This window comes from Myxine glutinosa, chromosome 5, assembly GCF_964187855.1.
Source record: "Myxine glutinosa chromosome 5, kmMyxGlut1.1, whole genome shotgun sequence".
NCBI lineage: Eukaryota > Metazoa > Chordata > Myxini > Myxiniformes > Myxinidae > Myxine > Myxine glutinosa.
This window is the reverse complement of record NC_136265.1, coordinates 199,784,465-199,803,899: the sequence shown is the minus strand read 5'-3', so window position 1 is coordinate 199,803,899 and position 19,435 is coordinate 199,784,465. Positions and strand designations below refer to the sequence as shown.

The 19,435-nt window shown below is 42.6% G+C and overlaps 1 protein-coding gene across 4 annotated transcripts in view; it reads left to right on the top strand.

The window, feature by feature from the left end:
• RCE1 (Ras converting CAAX endopeptidase 1) overlaps positions 1-19,435 on the top strand; it is a 24,637-nt gene extending 5,202 nt beyond the window's left edge. For 3 of the 4 annotated variants that reach the window (XM_078779351.1, XM_068115056.2, XM_078779352.1), the window contains 4 exons: positions 30-197; positions 14,097-14,168; positions 15,398-15,460; positions 18,428-19,435. In XM_078779351.1, the coding sequence (XP_078635477.1) occupies positions 30-197; positions 14,097-14,168; positions 15,398-15,460; positions 18,428-18,624 (500 nt within the window). In that variant the 3' untranslated portion in view covers positions 18,625-19,435. Of the gene's footprint in view, positions 1-29; positions 198-14,096; positions 14,169-14,388; positions 14,597-15,397; positions 15,461-18,427 lie in introns of all 4 variants that reach the window. The other variant, XR_010984317.2, reaches the window with a different exon arrangement.

Below are 19,435 nucleotides of genomic sequence, written 5' to 3'. Positions count from 1 at the left end.
GTGTACCCCCATTTTGTTTCTGAGTGAAGACCCAAAGATCTGGGTGATTTGTCTCACTGACATTCGATGGATGCGCAATCACGTGGTGGCACCGCTGACAGAGGAGCTGGTCTTCCGGGCATGCATGCTTCCTATCCTCATGCCGTGCATGGGTCCGCAGAAAGCAGTCTTTGCCTGCCCGCTGTTTTTCGGAGTCGGTAAGTTGGGCGTAGATGGGAAGGCATTTACGTGAGAAATGCTTGTCATATTGTGTACTTTTAACTTGCTTCCAAAGAAGCCCTTGAACCCAGCACTGTTTACTTTCCCATTATTTCATTTCTATGCCCCCCTCTCCTTGCCATTTCACCCACCCCACCGTTTCACCCACACGAAAGTTTTTGTTTGTTTGTCTGCGCAAGCTAATCTCCTGAACGGTGAAAGATAGGAGGAAACCTCGAATACAAAAAATGTCGGGACGGGCCCCAGGAAAGTTTAGGCTAGGTGGCGAGACCGGCCGAGGCCCACCTCGGCCGAGCTGGGCCCATTTCGCAATTAAAAGCTGAGCTGAATTATAGTAGTCAATCTTCTATGGCCGCGAATAAAAGCTGAATTATAGTAGTAAATTCATTCAAAAAGAACCAAAAATGTCGGGACAGGCCCCGGGAAGGTTATAGGCTTGGTGGCGAGGCCGCCTCGGCCGGGCTGGGCCCATTTCACAATTAAAAGCTGAGCTGAATTATAGTAGTCAATCTTCTACGGCCGTGAGTAAAAGCTGAATTATAGTAGTAAATTCATTCAAAAAGAACCTGGGCAACGCCGCGTGCTTTCGGCTAGTCTATAATAATAAAAGGCAGTGTCTGTCCGTCCATCCGTCTGTCGGTCTGTCTGTCTCCTCCATAACTCGAAAACCATGAAACCGAGTAGCCCCATACTTTGCAGACTGGGTGTTGGATGTGTTATAACACCCTTTTTGAAGATGATTAACAAGGTGCCCATGAGAAAAAAAAACCCCAAAAATGCTTACCAATATGGTGGCCCGTCATCTTGGTCAGCCCACTGCACCTCACTGTGTTCTTACGCCGCCATTTTGTTTTGGCCGATTCAAACGTGCCTTGCCTTGGAAGCACGATCGATTATCATTGCATAATTGAAGCATATCATCAAAATCTGGATTCGGATATGAGGATTGGATGCTGTAGACTAAATAAATATCCAAATCTGGAATGAAATCTGACCAAATCGACCATATCTAGTAATTTTATAACTAAGTGTGTATATGCATTTATTTAAGTGAGGTTGTGATTCTCATTCTGGTGTTAGTTTTTTTTATGGCGTAGCCCGTAGGGCAAAGCCGTCTAGAACAGTGTTTGTCCGCCCATCTGTATGTATGTATGTCCCCTCAAACGTATACCAATCAGAGCTGAAGATCTGGTTACATGACAGGGTGATGTGATTACGTCTGATGTCATTACGGCGGCTGACTCTCCACACTTCGGCATTTTGATTCCAATTTCATTCAGGCCGAACATATCGTCGAACCTGTCATATATCACAACCGCCATGCTCTACCTTTACATTTTTCATTCAGTGTGAAACACAAACAAACCGATTGTTAAAATGACAATCAAATATTGAAAGCATCGGCATTACGGCTCTTCCAACAATACGGTACGTATAGGCCTTAGGCTTCATGCCTCACCTTTGGGCCGCTTCGGACAAATTAAGCCCAGGTTTCTTAATACAGTAGTGTATCGTTTCAGTAGTATTGTTTTCGTAATAATAATATAAATAATAATAATAATAATAATATAGTAAATATGACCATAACACTTTAATCCCAATGTCGTGAAAACAAAGTTAATGGATTGAAGCGGTGTATGGTTCATGAATCAATGATAAGTGGTGTAGGGTACTAACAACCGCGGAAGTAAGGAATTCGCCTCGGTTTTTTGATAGCATGGCATTAACCCAACCCTTGTGAGGTATATAGATTACAATAGATCTTCCCTCCGTTCTGTAAGTAAAACTTACCTCACGGATGTCGGAATTCCTCTTAATTTATTTGTTTAATGTTATAAACAGCATTAGCGACTGTTTAAAAAGCTAATCATATGTGTTTGTGGTTTATAATATTTTACAAGCCCAGCTACACTGCTGTTAGACTTTCGGTCTTGTTTTTATTTAACTTAATAATAATCATTGCATAATTGAAGCATATCATCAAAATCTGGATTCTGATATGAGGATTGGATGCTGTAGACGAAATAAATGTCCAAATCTGGAGTGAAATATGACAATTTACCATATCTAGCGATTTTATAACGAAGTGTATATATGCATTTATTTAAGCGAAGCTGTGATTCTCGTTCTGGGGTTAGTTTGTTACAGCGTAGCCCATCAGGCAGAGCCATCTAGAACAGTGTTTGTCCATCTGTATTGTATGTATGTACTATGTATATATGTATGTATGTATGTCCCCTCAAACGTATACCAATTAGAGCTGAGAATCTGGGATGTGATTACGTCTGATGTCATTACGGCGGTGCTGCGGCTGACTCTCCAAGCACCGCCATTTTAATTTGAATGTTGTTCAGGTCGAACATATCGTCGGACCTGTCATATCACAATCGCCATGCTCTACCTTTACGTTTTTCATTGAGTGTGAAACACAAACAAACCGATTGTTAAAATGACCATAAAATATCGAAAGCATCGGCGTTACGTCTCTTCCAACAATATGGTACGTATAGACTGTTCCGATAAGGACGATCCGGCCCCTCGCCAATAGGCGGCGCTCTTGCGTCCACCATTACTGGGGGGCGTCCCGATCCAAACTTAACTCCAGCTGTCTGCGCCAGCACAACTATCATGGCGATCGTACATGAAAAGTGTCCGTGATAATCGTTCTCAAGTGTTTCTCTATACGTGTGGAGCGGTCGTGGACACCTGGCACCTGAAGGCACACGATACAAACCCCGTTTTCGGTGATATCACCGGGCGCCGAAGGCACACGGCCATGCCACCCTGAAGGCACCTGGCACCTGGGGGTATCCGGTTTCCACTTCCACCTGCACCAAACCTATTTTGTTAGCAACCGCGTACCCTATGCTACGCCATGCCGAGCCCCCTTCCGCCTTAGCCCCGAGTTTCTCGACCACTACGATAACGACTCCTCTGACCGACCCGACTAGGTGCCCGTCACTTCATCGACTCCTCCATACGGCCAGGTCCTGGCGGCCGTACCACAGCCACCCCACATAGAGTCTTCCCTCAGAGTCTACCTCCGCGTGGGCCGCCACACCGGCTCCTCACCGGTCGTTTAGCTCGGTGGACCGGTGGTATCGTCCATGATTCCATCTTCTCCGATGAATCTAACAAACAAATATATTTTGTATCGATATTCTTTCGACAAAGTGAACTGAGCCTGGTAACTGCATGTAATCTGAACGCTGGAGAGCAAGCCGAATGAAGCGGATGCCTCCCACCTATGGCGGCGTCTATAGAGGGTGCCCGTCCATTGAACCCTCCGTCGGATCGGTCTATAGGCCTTGGGCGTTATGACTCACCGTCCGCTTCGGACAAATTAAACACAGATTTCTTAATACAGTGGTATCGTTTCAGTCGTATCGTTTTCGTAGTAATAATAATATTATAGTAAATATAACCATAACACTTTAATCCCAATGTCGTGAATGGAAGGTTGATGGATTGAAGCGGTGTGAAAGCAGAAGTAAGGAATTCACCTTGGTTTAAAAAAAATAATATAATTTTTGTAATAATAACGTAACGTTATTATTATAGTAAATCTAATTGTAACACTAATCCCTTTTTAGTGACTGCAACGTCACTGGAGGTTAAATATATATCTTATACAGTGGAACCTTGACTTACGAGTTTAATTCGTTCCGTGACCGAGCTCGTAACTCAAATTGCTCGTATCTCAAATCAAATTTCCCCATTGAAATGCATTGAAATGCTATTAATCCGTTCCAGCCCGCCAAAAACCACACCAATTTTTAAAAAAATATACAGTATATATAAAAATATCTCGCACTTAAAATTTCACCTGTATGCAGCATACAAGTTGGCAGGATGGCCTGGACTGGAGGTACGCACACTTGACTCTAAAGTCTTGACACTTGACGCCCCGTTTGCGTCCCATTAGTTGTTGGATGTTAAGGATCTCACCGTGTTTTCCACAAAGAGAAGGCGAGCTATCGCCGGCATTCTGAACAAGTTGTGGCCTGGCATGCTCTTCTCCTCTGACGTTATATACGTCCTCCTCGACACCTCGCTCATGTTTTTCGACGATTGCGTGTTTTATATCCAAGCACATCATCCTCTTCTTCTTCTCAGCACTGCACTTGCCACTCACTTTCTTAGGCCCCATGGTTAAAACTAAGAAATTTTCCGAAATAACCAAAATGCGAAAAAAAAAATGCAGCGCTGTACGACAGAGATACGTACTGCACTTGCACGGCAAGATAACCACGTGACCAGAACCCACCTGGCGGCGTGAACTCGAAATAACCAAAATGCGAAAAAAAAAATGCAGCGCTATACGACAGAGATACGTACTGTACGTGCACGGCAAGATAACCACGTGACCAGAACCCACCTGGCGGCGTGAACTCGAAATAACCAAAATGCGAAAAAAAAAATGCAGCGCTATACGACAGAGATACGTACTGTACGTGCACGGCAAGATAACCACGTGACCGGAACCCACCTGGCGGCGTAAACTCAAAATAACCGAAATGCGAAAACTAAAATGCAGCGCTATACGACAGAGATACTGTACTTGAACGGCAAGATAACCACGTGACCGGGTGGCGAAAGCTCGTAACTCGGATCTCGGCTCGCATCTCAAAGCAATAAACCGCCGGAGCGACGGCTCGTATCTCGAAAAACTCGTAAGTTGGGGCACTCGTAAGTCAAGGTTCCACTGTATATAGATACAGTCACGTGAAAAAGTAAGTACACCCCATGTAAAGTTTTGACTTTTTTCAACATATTTCAACATACAGCTATTTGATCTTCATTTCAACAATATTGATAGATAAAGGTGATATAATATAACAAATATCATGAAACATTTACATTTTGTAGTCCATTGTATAATTTAAATAATCATAAATGCAAATTCCGCATGTGGAAAAAGTAAGTACACCCTTGGCTCTAATAGGTCGTATTTCCCCCTTTGGCAGAAACAACCTCAAGTAGGCGTTTCTTATTACTGTCTACCAGTCTCTGACATCGACTGGGAGAAATTTTTGCCCACTCCTCCATGCAGAATTCTTTCAGCTGTGCGATGTTTGAGGGGTTTCTTGCATGCACAGCTCGTTTCAAATCCACCCACAACATCTCGATGGGATTTAGATCCGGGCTTTGACTTGACAATTCCAGAACCCTCAATTTCTTTCTTTTCCGCCATTCCTTGGTGGATTTACTGGTATGTTTAGGGTCATTGTCATGTTGCAAGGTCCACCTTCGGTTGAGCTTCAACTTTCTGACAGATGGCCTCACATTATCCTCAAGCACCCTCTGGTACAATGAAGAATTCATAGTGGATCATATGATGGTGAGCTACCCAGGCCCTGATGCAGCAAAGCTGCCCCAAACCATAATATTTCCACCACCATGCTTTACAGTTGGTATCAGGTTCTTGTGGTCAAATGCTGTCTTTGGTCATCGCCAAACATGTCTTCTGATACTGTCGCCAAATAGCTCTACCTTTGACTCATCTGTCCAGAGCACATTGTTCCAGAAGTGCTGGTCTTTGCCTAGGTGTTCATTGGCAAACTTTAGTCTTGCCCTGATGTTCTTTCTGGACAGCAAAGGTTTCCTCCTGGCACACCTCCCATGTAGATCAAATTTGTGCAGCGTCTTTCTAATGGTAGACTCGTGCACTTTGACATCAACAGGAGCAAGAGCTACCTGTAGGTCCTATGATGACATTCTGGGGTTCTTAGAGACTTCTTTCAGCATCTTGTGGCTGCTTTCAGGCTGAACTTGCTGGGGCGGCCTGGCCTGAACAAGTTGGCAGTTGTTTGGAATCTTCTCCACTTGTAGATGATCTTCCGGACAGTCGAATGATTGATTTCAAATTGTTTGGAGATCTTTTTAATTCTCTTCCCAGACTCGTAGACATCTATATCCTTCTTTCTGAAGGCCTCAGAGAGCTCTTTTGATCTTGGCATGGTGACGCCGCACACTTCAACAACAAAGAGCAAACCAAACTAAATGTCTGAGGTTTAAATAAGACAGGTTCCTCCAAGATCCTCTCTAACGATGTTCTAATCATTTGCACCTGAGCTGGTGCACCTGATTCTAATTTTAGGTATTTAAAGTAGTGATAAATGTAGGGGTGTACTTACTTTTTCCACATGCGAAATTTGCATTTATGTTTAATTAAATTATACAATGGACTACAAAATGTAAATGTTTCATGATGTTTGTTATATTATATCACCTTTATCTATCAATATTGTTGAAATGAAGATCAAATAGCTGTATGTTGAAATATGTTGAAAAAGTCAAAACTTTACATGGGGTGTACTTACTTTTTCACGTGACTGTATATATATTAAAGTAGCGGAAGTTTTGTGTCCGGCCGTCATGCTTCGTCATGACGTATATGATGTCATTATGGCGTAAACACCCACTCACTTCGAGAGCGGCAGGAAAGGTCATTCCTCTTTGGGGTATATAGATTACATTCTCTTTATGATCGGGTCTCAAGAACATTGGGTGTGTGTTCACTTACCAAGTTTCTTGTGGAGTGATCGCCAAGTGGTTTAAGCATTCAAACAAGCACTTCATTGAAAACCCTTAAGGAATGGCTGGCTTGGCAAGCGCTAGCTAGCTGCTTGGTAAATGAGCACACCTACAACCCTTGTGGGGTACATAGATTACAGTAGATCTTCGCTCGGTTCTGTAAGTAAAACTTACCTCACGGATATAGGGATTCCTCCAAATGTCTTTGTTTAATGTTATAAGCAGCATTAGCGACTGTTTAAAAAGCTAATCATGTGTGTTTGTGGTTTATAATATTTTACAAGCCCAGCTACGCCGCTGTTAGACTTCCAGTCTTGTTGTTATTTAACTTAATAATAATTTTTAACTTATTTCATACTTCCATGGCATTGGGTGTCACTCCACTGTACGTGCGATCTGTTTTTAAAATTCCTCGGCCATTTCAACCAGAAGCAATCAGCTTGCTATTGCTTGCCAAGCCAGCCGTTCCTTTTCACCAATTTTGTTGGAGTGCTTGCTGGAGTGCTTAAGCCGTTTGGTGAGGGCTCTTAATTAATTAGTCACAAGGCCAGGGAAGTTTGGGTGTGTTATAACACCCTTTTTTGAATATGATTAACCATCGCTTTGTGAAAGCTATTGAGGATGCTTTTGTGAGCCATGACATTACAGTAGACAGAGCTCCCTTTTTGTTTTTACGTACCCATTTTTTTATTGACTAACATTTTTGTGCGATATATTAACCCTCCCCTCCCTTCCCCCCTTCCCCATCACTCTCTCTCTCCTCCCCCTCCCCTTCCCTTCTCCATCCCTCCCTCCTCTCCTCCCCACTCTCTATTCATATTCCCATCAGGAAGCAACTCATTGTTACCCGGCAATGCCGGGTACTTTTGCTAGTCATTAATAAAATGATGTGCATGTGAAATAAATAATTGTGGAATTATTGTAATGTGTATGACATTTCTCTTTTCAAGTGTATTTGATATACACTAATACCTCGCTTAATGCTCAGGATGCATTCTTGGAAAAGTGAGCGCGAATCGAAAATGCGCTAAAAGGGGTCATTTTTCCATTGTTTATATGGAAAGGTGTTCCCGACAGCGTTATTTCTTACGCATGAGTGGTATATGAGTGCTTCATTGGGGTATCTGTAATAGTGCTAACAATAATAATAATAATATAGATGGTAAACATTATTTTATAAATAAATAAAAATTAAAAAAATTATAATAACATCAGTAAGTAATTTACTGATGGTAGGTATCCCGTCAGTATAAAAAAAAAAAAACCACCTTTAGAGGCCATTTTTCCCTGCAAGCGGGGGTTGGCCTTTTTCGGGAACTGTGGTTGTTGTTGTTTTTCGGTCCCCTTTTTGAAGCAATGTTTTACGGCCGGATGCCCTTCCTGACGCCAACCCTTTTTGCCGCCTTTAACGACAAGCAGGGAATTATCAGTGAACTGGTACTCAATTAGCCGACCTCGGAAGGATGACAGGCTGAGTCAACCCCCCTGGCGTTAATTCAGCGATCGACCGGGATTCGAACCCAGGATCCTAGGATCCTAAGCCGGCACCCTAGCCGCTAGCCCAACGTCAGTATCCCGGTAGGTATTCCGGTGTGTACCCCGGTTTAGAATAGGTACACCGTATCCCTGCGCATCGTAAGAGGCGACCAAGGGTTGGCGTCAGGAAGGGCATCCGGCCATAAAAACATTGCCTCAAACAGGAAAACAGGGAACCATAGCAAGGCTAACCCCCGCTCTAGCTGGGAAAATGGCCTTAAAAACGATCATTCATTCATTCATTCATTCATTCAGAAGTAAATACAAAAACATAAACTAGAACGGCACTCGGTAGAGCACATACCTCCGCCAGGCTGAACAGTTTGTTTTCTATCCCACTGATGGGTCGGATCTGGATTCGGACCTGAACCAAAATATAATCGGCTGGTTCTTGTCACCTAATCAACTCGTTCACCTAGTTTTGTCATAATCTGTCCACAACTTTTTGAGATATCGTGCTATGTATCGCTAACCGCTCGCTCTAGCAGGGAAAATGGCCTTAAAATGCATGTTGTTGTGTTGTGTTGTTGTGCTATGTATCGGTTTTAGCCCTATCACTCAATGGTGAAGAATCACTTGGAAATTAAATAATTCTCGTATCTGAATCCATATTCGGATCTTTACCAAAATCGAATCGATTAGTCCTTGTCACACACCCAACCTCTCCACCAAGTTTCGTCCAAATCCATCCACAACTTTTTGAGATATCCTGCTATAAGTCGTTTTTGCCCTATCTCCCAATGGTGAAGAAACACTGAAAAATTTCTAGTAGCCGGATCCGAATCCGGATCTTCACCAAAATCTAATAATTTCGTCCCTGTCACACATGCTACCTCTCCACCAAATGTTGCCAGAATCCATCCACAACTTTTTGAGATGTCTTGTTCACAGACATACAGACAAACAAACAAACAAGAAATATGTCGTGCACAGCATGATACTTGTGAAATCCCTAAAATAATTTGTTGGCCTATGATGACCTCAAAAATAACTGGTGGTTGAATTCAGTGACTTGGTATGCAAATCCTCTTAAAATTTCAAGCTAATTGGATGAAAATTGAGGGTTTTAGAAATTTGGCCTATGTTGACCTCAAAAGTACTTGGTGGTTGAATTCAGTGACCAGATATGCAAATCCTCTTAAAATTTCAAGTGAATTGGATGAAAATTGAGGGTTTTAGAAACTTGGCTTATGTTGACCTCAAAAGTACTTGGTGGTTGAATTCAGTGACCAGATATGCAAATCCTCTTAAAATTTCAAGCTAATTGGATGAAAATTGAGGGTTTTAGAAATTTGGCCTATGTTGACCTCAAAAGTACTTGGTGGTTGAATTCAGTGACCAGATATGCAAATCCTCTTAAAATTTCAAGCGAATTGGATGAAAGTTGAGGGTTTTAGAAATTTGGCCTATGTTGACCTCAAAAGTACTTGGTGGTTGAATTCAGTGACCAGATATGCAAATGCTCTTAACATTTTAAGTCAATCGAATGAAAAGTTGAAGATTTTAGAAATGTGACAAAGTTGGTGACCTTTGGCCTATGTTGACCTATTGACCTTTTGACCCCAAACGCAATAGGCTTCTTGCTTATGACCAACTCTACCATTTGATGAAGTTTCGTGAAGATCGGATGAAAATTGTGACCTGTAGGCAACTGACATACAGACAAACAGACACAGACAAACAGACAGACAGAATAATGCACAAGACTAACCAATATACTTGAAAAATCTTTGATTTTCGCAAGTAACAAACAAACAAACAAACAAACAAACAGACAGGGGTGAAAACATAACCTTCCTCCACCTTTGGTGGCAGAGGTAAATATGTACAAACATCAACAAAAATAATAATTGCCATCACTCCTACCAAGCTGTTACTCCTCCAACATAGTGGCAGTGGGAGGTGAGGTGGGAGCAGCTACTGCTGGGAAGATGAGCCAGAGTGGTGGACTGGGCAGAAGCTTTTATCTTGTCTGCATTATTGAGAATTGTTATAATGGGTCGACATAGCCAAGTCTTACGCACGACCCACTTGCACCTGATGCTCCCCAGCCTCAATCCACCTTACCATTTGCATTTTCACATCCAAAGCTATGCTTTACCTTGACATTTTTGTCACGTTTCCACAACAAACACAGGCCTTTTCCATTTGCATTATAGGACTAAAATGCTCACTAAAAGACATCATATCAAAATCTATTCGGCTTGTTCTTGCCACCTACCCAACCCATCCACCAAGTTTTGTCATAATCTGCCCACAACTCTTTGAGACATCGTGTTATATATTGTTACGGAACCCAACGTCGGCCTCTGTTCCCCTTATCGAGGGGGGATTAATCCCCTCGTCTATAACTGACCGACGTGGTCCCTGACGCTGCACAGCTACCCCCGAAGAGGCAGGTGCACAACCTCGTTCGTAGATATATCCTGTTCACAGACGCGGACAGATGTTAATTGCCGAGCGGTTTTAGCAACCGCGGCACGAACTATTAACGGAACTAGACCCGATCCTTAACGTTGGCCAAAATCGCGCCACATATACTCAATGGGGAAACTCAATGGCTTTACCCAGAGATGGAGAGTTTGGCTGGGAAATGTAATTATTGAAGGGGAGCTATTCTTATTTGATTTGGTGCAATGGAGTGTCAACTAATGGAAGGCACAGCCTTTAACTAACATAGACTAAGGGAATAACTATTTAGAGGTTCTAAAATTTGCTAGGTGTATGCGGTGAATTAACTAAGGGGACGACCATTGATCTTGGTTCTTAAAGGAGGTATTTACAACAATCATGACTCATGACACTTACACAGGGTGATATTTTACAACAATTCTCAAATCCACAACAATATTATCGTTTTTGTCCCTATCAGTCAATGGTGAAGAAGCACTTTAAAAATGATCGGATCCGGATCCGGATTTATATATTCACCAAAATTGAATAAATTCGTCTTTGTCACACACCCAACTCGTTCACCAAGTTTTGTCCGGATCTGTCCACCACTTTTTGAGATATGCTGTTCATAGACAGACAGACAGACAACTGGAATGGCACTCGGCGGAGCGCATACATCCGACAGGCTGAAGAGCTTACATTTTGTATGCCACTGTTAGACCGGATCTGGATTTAGACCGGATAACTATTTGAGATATATCCTGTTCACAGTCAGACAGAGAAACAAACATAAATAACCTTGACACACCTTCGGTGTCGGAGATAATAAGGCTGTCAGGATAGCCTAGAGATATGCGCACTCACCTTCGATTTGTCCATACCTTTGGTTTGAATCTAGACCGAGCTATAACCTGGCATTCTGGTAGTTCACAGGTAGGGTAATTCATCAGTGTGTGTGTGCCGTCCCTCCGATGGACGTTAAACTGGGTGTCCCATCTGCCGACATTAGTTGGTGGACGTTAAAGATCCCTGATGTATTCTTCCTGTAACTTTCTCGATACTCAGAAGCTTTTGGAGTATTTTTTATAATGCAATAAGGTCCAGATTAACATCATTACCCACAAGGCTAATTTAGAGCAAGTGAGATGTACCAGATAAGTTGTGAACGTTTTTGTCCATTATTGTAGAATCTTTCTTTAGTCTTTGAAACAAATAGTCTTTGAAACACAAGTGACTAAAATAATTTAAGATATTCAACAGTCTTCGCACTTTTCGTCCCCTGAGACATGAAAATGAGCTCTGTCCGATCATCTGTCCGTGTACTTTTGTGTACACGATATTTAAAATACCGTTGAATATTCAGCTTTCATATTGCAGATATCTACTCCTCATGACATTATCTCAACCATGGCGGCGATTGGCTGAATTATGTTGCCATGGCAACCATTTCAGTAACTTGGCTCATGGAGACGATATTTCAAAAACCATTCAAGATTTAGCTTTCATATTACACAGATCTATTCTTCACATCACCCAAAAGGCCAGGGACCTACAGTATCAACTCTTTGTTAAAAAAAAAAACATATCAAACTGAAAGACTTCATCTCAATGACACGACACTGAACAAAAAAAAGAACCGCCTTTAGAGGCCATTTTTCCCCGCAGAGCAGGGGTTGGCCTTTTTTTGGGCACCGTGGTCCCCTTTTTGAAGAAATGTTTTATGGCCGGATGCCCTTCCTGCCGGCAACCCTGTTAGTCGCCTCTTGCGACACACAGGGAATTACCAGTGAACTAGTACTCAATTTGCCAACCTCGGAAGGATGACAGGCTGAGTCAGTCAACCCACCTGGAGTTAATTCAGCGATCGACCGGGATTCAAACCCAGGATCCTAGGATCCCAAGCCGGCACCCCAACCGCTAAGGAACCCAGGATCCTAGGATCCCAAGCCAGCACCCCAACCGCTAAGGAACCCAGGATCCTAGGATCCCAAGCCAGCACCCCAACCGCTAAGGAACCCAGGATCCTAGGATCCCAAGCCGGCACCCCAACCGCTAAGGAACCCAGGATCCTAGGATCCCAAGCCGGCACCCTAACCACTAAGCCAACACCAGGCTAATGACAATACACTCGTATAATAAATTGGGGGCGAGGAATCTATATATATAAAACACAGTTTGTGTGTGTGTGTGTGTGTGTGTGTGTGTGTGTGTGTGTGTGTGTGTAATGTTACCGATAGACTCCTAAACGGAGAGGCTCACGTACTTGATATTTGGCACAAACATGGCCATTGAGCATGGGAAGAACATGGCCGACCTAAAAATTTATTTCATAATTTTTTTTGCCATATTTTTACCTCAGCGCATTTCAGCGAGGAATATTATGACCGGAATGGCAGAGCAGCGCGCTGATTCGCTCAGAGCGATCACGTGATGTTCCAACTTTGCCGCCATAATCTCACAGTTATGCGTTCGCACGTAATTCCGTTTTTTCACATTTCAGTGAGGAACATTGCCATTCACACCACATAGGTTTTTTTTTCTTTCATCTTTAGATCCATATTTTTTTTCAGCGAGGAATATTATACACGGAATCTGAATCGGTGGCAGAGCAGCGCGCTGATTCGACGATTCGCGAATGGCTGAATTAGGATTCCCCCTCCCTCCTCCCACTCCCCCACCTCCCCCTCCCCCTCCCCCTCTCCCATCACCCTGCCCCTCCCCCCCTCCCCCATCACCCTCCCCTCCCCCCTCCCCCATCACCCTCCCCTCCCCCCTCTCCCCCTCCCCCCTTCTCCTCTCCCATCCCTCCCCCTCCCCCCTCTTCTCCCTCACGTTTATACACAGAATGCCGGGTACTTCCCCCCCCTCTTCTCCCCTCCCCCCTCTTCTCCCCTCCCCCCTCTTCTCCCTCACGTTTATACACAGAATGCCGGGTACTTCCCCCCCCTCTTCTCCCCTCCCCCCCCTCTCTTCCCCTCCCCCCGTTCCCCTCCCCTCCTCTTCCCCCTCCCCTCCCCTCCCCTCCCCCGGCAATGCCGGGTACTTCCCCCCCCCTCTTCTCCCCTCCCCCCTCTCCTCCCCTTCCCCCCTCCTCCCCTCCCCCCCCTCTCCTCCCCTCCCCCCCTCTCCTCCCCTCCCCCCTCTCCTCCCCCCCATTCCCCTCCCCCCCATTCCCCCCCCATTCCCCTCCCCTTCCCCCCCTCCCCCTTCCCCTCCCCCTTCCCTTCCCCCTCCCCCTCCCCTCCCCTCCCCCCTTCTCCTCCCCTCCCCCCTCTTCTCCCCTCCCCCCTCTTCTCCCCTCCCCCGCCCGGCAATGCCGGGTACTTCTGCTAGTAATATATATTTTTTGGCAATGATGGTTTCGGTCCAATGACACTATTGATGCTAACAAACGGAATTTGTTTTCACAGCTCACTTCCACCATGTTTTTGAGCAATTGAAGTTCACACAGAGAAGAGTGGATGATATTTTGCTTTCTGCAGGTAAGAGGAAATGATGTCATGCAACAGGAAGTGGTAGGCTTTCATCAAAAAGGTTGATTTATAATTTAGTTGGATGTATTGTTTTTGTTGCTGTTAGTGAATGCCTATTGCACTGGAATTCAATTTGGAATTCAGCCCGCTGGTTTCATCGCTCATGAGGAGCGGATATACTGTACCTCTGATGCAGTGCCGCTGCACATTCACACACAAATTGTGTCAGTTGTTCAGGGTGCTGGCTATATTTCGCCTCCTCTTTGCGAAACACGCCCTGCAGTCGTTAACGTCCACCAACTAATGCAAGCAGATGAGACAGCCTGCTCACCTTACTTCTGTTGGATGAAGATGACGTATCAACCTGGATGCAAAATACCAGGATGACAGCTTATAGCTGGGTCGAGATTTAAACCCAAGCTATAGACAACTCCAAGGTGAGTATGCGTACCTTTAGGACATCCTGCCAGCCCGAATGTATGGACGATAATTAAAAAAATAACCATTCCACCAAATTTCGTCCGAATTCGTCCATAACTTTTTCAGATATCGTGCTATATATCGTTTTTGTCCTCATCTTTAAATGGTGAAGAATCACTTAAAAATTGTAGTAGCCAGATCCAGATCTTCACCAAAATCTAATCATTTCATCCTTGTCACACACGCAACCTGTCCACAAACCTTCGACCTAAACAAAGAAATATCCTCTTCACAGACAGACTGACAAACAGACAAACCGACAGGGGTGAAAACAAAACTTCCACCCACCTTAGTTGGCAGAGGTAAGTAATAAGACTGTCAGGATAGCCTTGAGGTACGCACTAGACCTGTCACGCACTAGACCTGAATCTAGACCTGTCATCCTGGTATATTACACGTAGGGTGATTCATCATCAGTGTGTATGCCATGCCGTCCCTCAGATGGACGTTAAGCTGGGCGTCCCGTCTGCCGGTTGGTGGACGGTAAAGATCCCACGGTGTCCTTTGCGAAGTTTTAGGCCGGCTATCCCCAACACCCTGAACAAATTCAAAATTCCTGCCCTGACTATTTGAGCATCAGGCCTGGCCAGCTAGTTTGTGAAAGACTTGGGCGAAAAGTCTCCCCGTGCCAATCCCTCAGGAACGTGGGAATAATTGTTGCTGATGAAGAATATCATCCATACATGTAGATTGTAGACAGTTGCTGCATTACAGTTCTTCTTTGCTCCTCGATGTTACCGTGCTCTTTTGTGTTTCAGCTTTTCAGTTTGGTTACACTTCTGTCTTTGGAGCTTACACTGCATTCCTGTTCATGAGGACAGGTAAAGAAACCGATACGCAATATATGCCATGAGAGTAAACCCACTTGTGAGAAAATACTAATGACTCTTTACCTGCAGCCTTAAAATTATTCTGAAGTATTCATACTTACTGTAATTTTTACTTGCAAAATCGAAGATTGTTGCAAAAAACTTGCAAAATCGAAAAATCGAAGTTGGTTGAATTTGTTATTCTGTTTGTCCGTTTGTCACTCGCCTACAGGTAACAATTCCAAACCGATTGTCATGAAACTTCACCAAGTTGTAGGGGTCGTCACAATTGAGAAGACTTGATATTGAGGTCAAAGGCCATCTGGAGATCAAATTTCTAAAATCACCATTTTTCATCCCATTGACTTGAAAATTGAACAGCTTTTGCATATTGAGTCAATAAATTGGGAAACCAACTATTTGAGGTCAACAGGTCAAAAGTCAACTCAAGGTCAAACTTCTAAAATCAATTTTCACCTGAAAATTATAATTTTTCATCCTATTAACTTGAAAATTACATATCATTTACATAGTGCATCATTGAATTGGAAAACCAGCTATTTTTGAGGTCAAAACGTCAAAGGTCAACTCAAGGTCAAACTTCTAAAATCAATTTTCACCTGAAAATCATAATTTTTTCATCCTATTAACTTGAAAATTACATATCATTTACATAGTGCATCATTGAATTGGGAAACCAGCTATTTGAGGTCAAAACGTCAAAGGTCAACTCAAGGTCAAACTTCTAAAATCAATTTTCACCTGAAAATCATAATTTTTCATCCTATTAACTTGAAAATTACGTATCATTTACATAGTGCATCATTGAATTGGAAAACCAGCTATTTTTGAGGTCAAAACATCAAAGGTTAACTCAAGGTCAAACTTCTAAAATCAATTTTCACCTGAAAATCATAATTTTTCATCCTATTACCTTGAAAATTACGTATCATTTACATAGTGCATCATTGAATTGGAAAACCAGCTATTTTTGAGGTCAAAACGTCAAAGGTCAACTCAAGGTCAAACTTCTAAAATCAATTTTCACCTGTAAATCATAATTTTTCATCCTATTAACTTGAAAATTACGTATCATTTACATAGTGCATCATTGAATTGGAAAACCAGCTATTTTTGAGGTCAAAACATCAAAGGTCAACTCAAGGTCAAACTTCTAAAATCAATTTTCACCTGAAAATCATAATTTTTCATCCTATTAACTTGAAAATTACGTATCATTTACATAGTGCATCATTGAATTGGAAAACCAGCTATTTTTGAGGTCAAAAGGTCAAAGGTCAACTCAAGGTCAAACTTCTAAAATCAATTTTCACCTGAAAATCATAATTTTTCATCCTATTAACTTGAAAATTACATATCATTTACATAGTGCATCATTGAATTGGAAAACCAGCTATATTTGAGGTCAAAAGGTCAAAGGTTAACTCAAGGTTGTCAAACTCAAAGACCTCCAGGTCTTTAAAACAGCTGTTCACCGGTCTTTTACCGACTCCTCTCTGGCCTTGCCCCCCAGCTCTCTCTGGGCTCTGTCCCCCAAATATTCCTACAGGTCGCACAAGATCTGCCTGCAACCAACCCTCTTATGGTTAAACTGCCAAAATCAAGACTTTCTGCTCACCTTCACTACTTCATTCCTCTTTTCTCCCGCCTCTGGAACAAACTCCCTCACTCTCTTCAATCCCACTCCACCCTCCAGGTCTTTAAAACAGCTGTTCACCACCATCTCTTATCCTCCCCCATCCAAAACCTTGATCTTTTCTACCCCCGCTAATTTCGGTCCCCTTGTGTTTTATACCTCTCCCCCCCTCTCCCCCCTTCCCATGCCTCCTCCCCCCAAGCCCTCTCCCTCCCACACTTCTCCCTGCTCTCAAATGTTGTGTTTGTGTGCTTCCCCTTCTCTCCCCATCTTGTCTTCCGCTCCCTCTTTTTATATATTTTGTTTGTCTGGTTGATTTGTTTGTGAAATAAATGTTAGCTCTTTCACGAGCCTCGATTCAGTATACAAAAAAAAAAGAAAAAAAAAAGGTCAAACTGCTAAAATCAATTTTCACCTGAAAATCATAATTTTTCATCCTATTACCTTGAAAATTACATATCATTTACATAGTGCATCACTGAATTGGAAAACCAGCTATTTTTGAGGTCAAAACGTCAAAGGTCAACTCAAGGTCAAACTTCTAAAATCAATTTTCACTTGAAAATCATACTTTTTCATCCTATTAACTTGAAAATTACATATAATTTACATAGTGCATCATTGAATTGGGAAACCAGCTATTTGAGGTCAAAACGTCAAAGGTCAACTCAAGGTCAAACTTCTAAAATCAATTTTCACCTGAAAATCATAATTTTTCATCCTATTAACTTGAACATTACATATAATTTACATAGTGCATCATTGAATTGGAAAACCAGCTAATTTTGAGGTCAAAACATCAAAGGTCAACTCAAGGTCAAACTTCTAAAATCAATTTCCATCTGAAAAATCATCAATTTTAATCCAATGGACCCGAGCTTTGATTAAGATCGTCAATTTTAATCTCAATGAAATTGCCAATTTGATGTATCCATGGCAACCTTTTTTGGGGGGAGGGGTGGATATTGCAAGTATCATGCTCTGCATTGTCTTCTTGTTTTATTTCAAACTTATTGTAATTTTATATTGCATATGCTTGAAATGTTTTTTTTTTTTTGACAGAGAACAAGATTACATACTTACAGAGAACAAGATAGGATAAAATGTTTTTGCTGAAATGAAAATCCTATTTTGCTGTTGGAAATTAACAAACTACACGACAGGATATCAAAAATTTGTCAGGATTATATTGGCAAATTTTGAGTTTTAATTATCAGAACTAGCTTATTAAGCTGCTTACTCCCACGTCACAATGCGAGGAGTCAGGTGGAAGCTGCTTAATTATATATTTATGTTTCCAAGGTTCTTTTTTTACATTGCAGGCCATTTGGTTGGTCCTGTTCTTTGTCACGCCTTCTGCAACTTCATGGGTTTTCCTCCACTTGCCGCGGCAATTGAACACACGCATCGTTTGTTTCTGGTCATTGCCTATCTTACCGGTGCTCTGCTCTTCCTATATTTCCTCCACCCAATGACGGACCCTTTCATCTACACCAGCGATGCAGTCGGACTGGTCTGACGCAGATGTCCCACGGTGTACCGTCGGTTACCCCCAACATCACGCACACTCACTCCGCACCGTAAAATAGGTTTTCTGTGAAAGCGATCAGCAGCCGATTTGTCTCCTGTTACTTTCACATGCTGTAAGCGGTGAGAATGTGTGCAGGGTGGAAAAGATGTCAGATACTGTCGAGGAGCCGGAGCTGATTTTATGATGCCTAAGCCATGTTTGAATCTTTTTTCAGATAAGGTAGTTTTCTTACCAATCTCGAGAGAAGTCGTTGAAAAAGACTACCCCGGAGGTTAAACAAGTAACGTTCACGTCAATCATTGTTGCGTTACTCCGATGAGGAAGTGCTCCCCTTGTGCGGAAGAACTTTGAAGTGGCATAGACATGTGACAGAAAACTTTCAACTTGCACTGCCACGTGTACAAATGAGATGTTTCTCAGGAATTGTGGGGTTTTACATATTTTGGAAAGAAATTATTTATGTACATAGTGAAATGGATAAATATATTTTTGGCTTTCCTTTAAAGATATTTTAACGAGGTAGTTATTCTTGTAAGGTTCAGTGGAAAACCACCTTTAAGCCGTGCTTTAAGAATTTGCGATACTTGTGCCAGGACTGGTGGAACTTGAATCTGCTGGTGAATGTAATGGATAGATATTTGAAAAGTTATAACTTTTACAGACAGTTAAGATGTGGTTACCATGTTGAGATTGATTTCCTGGAATGATATTCACATCATTATTACACGTTGCTTCGGGGAAACCGAAATATTCTCATGGCAAGGTTATATTTTTAGCTTAATAAAGTATTGGATTTGGA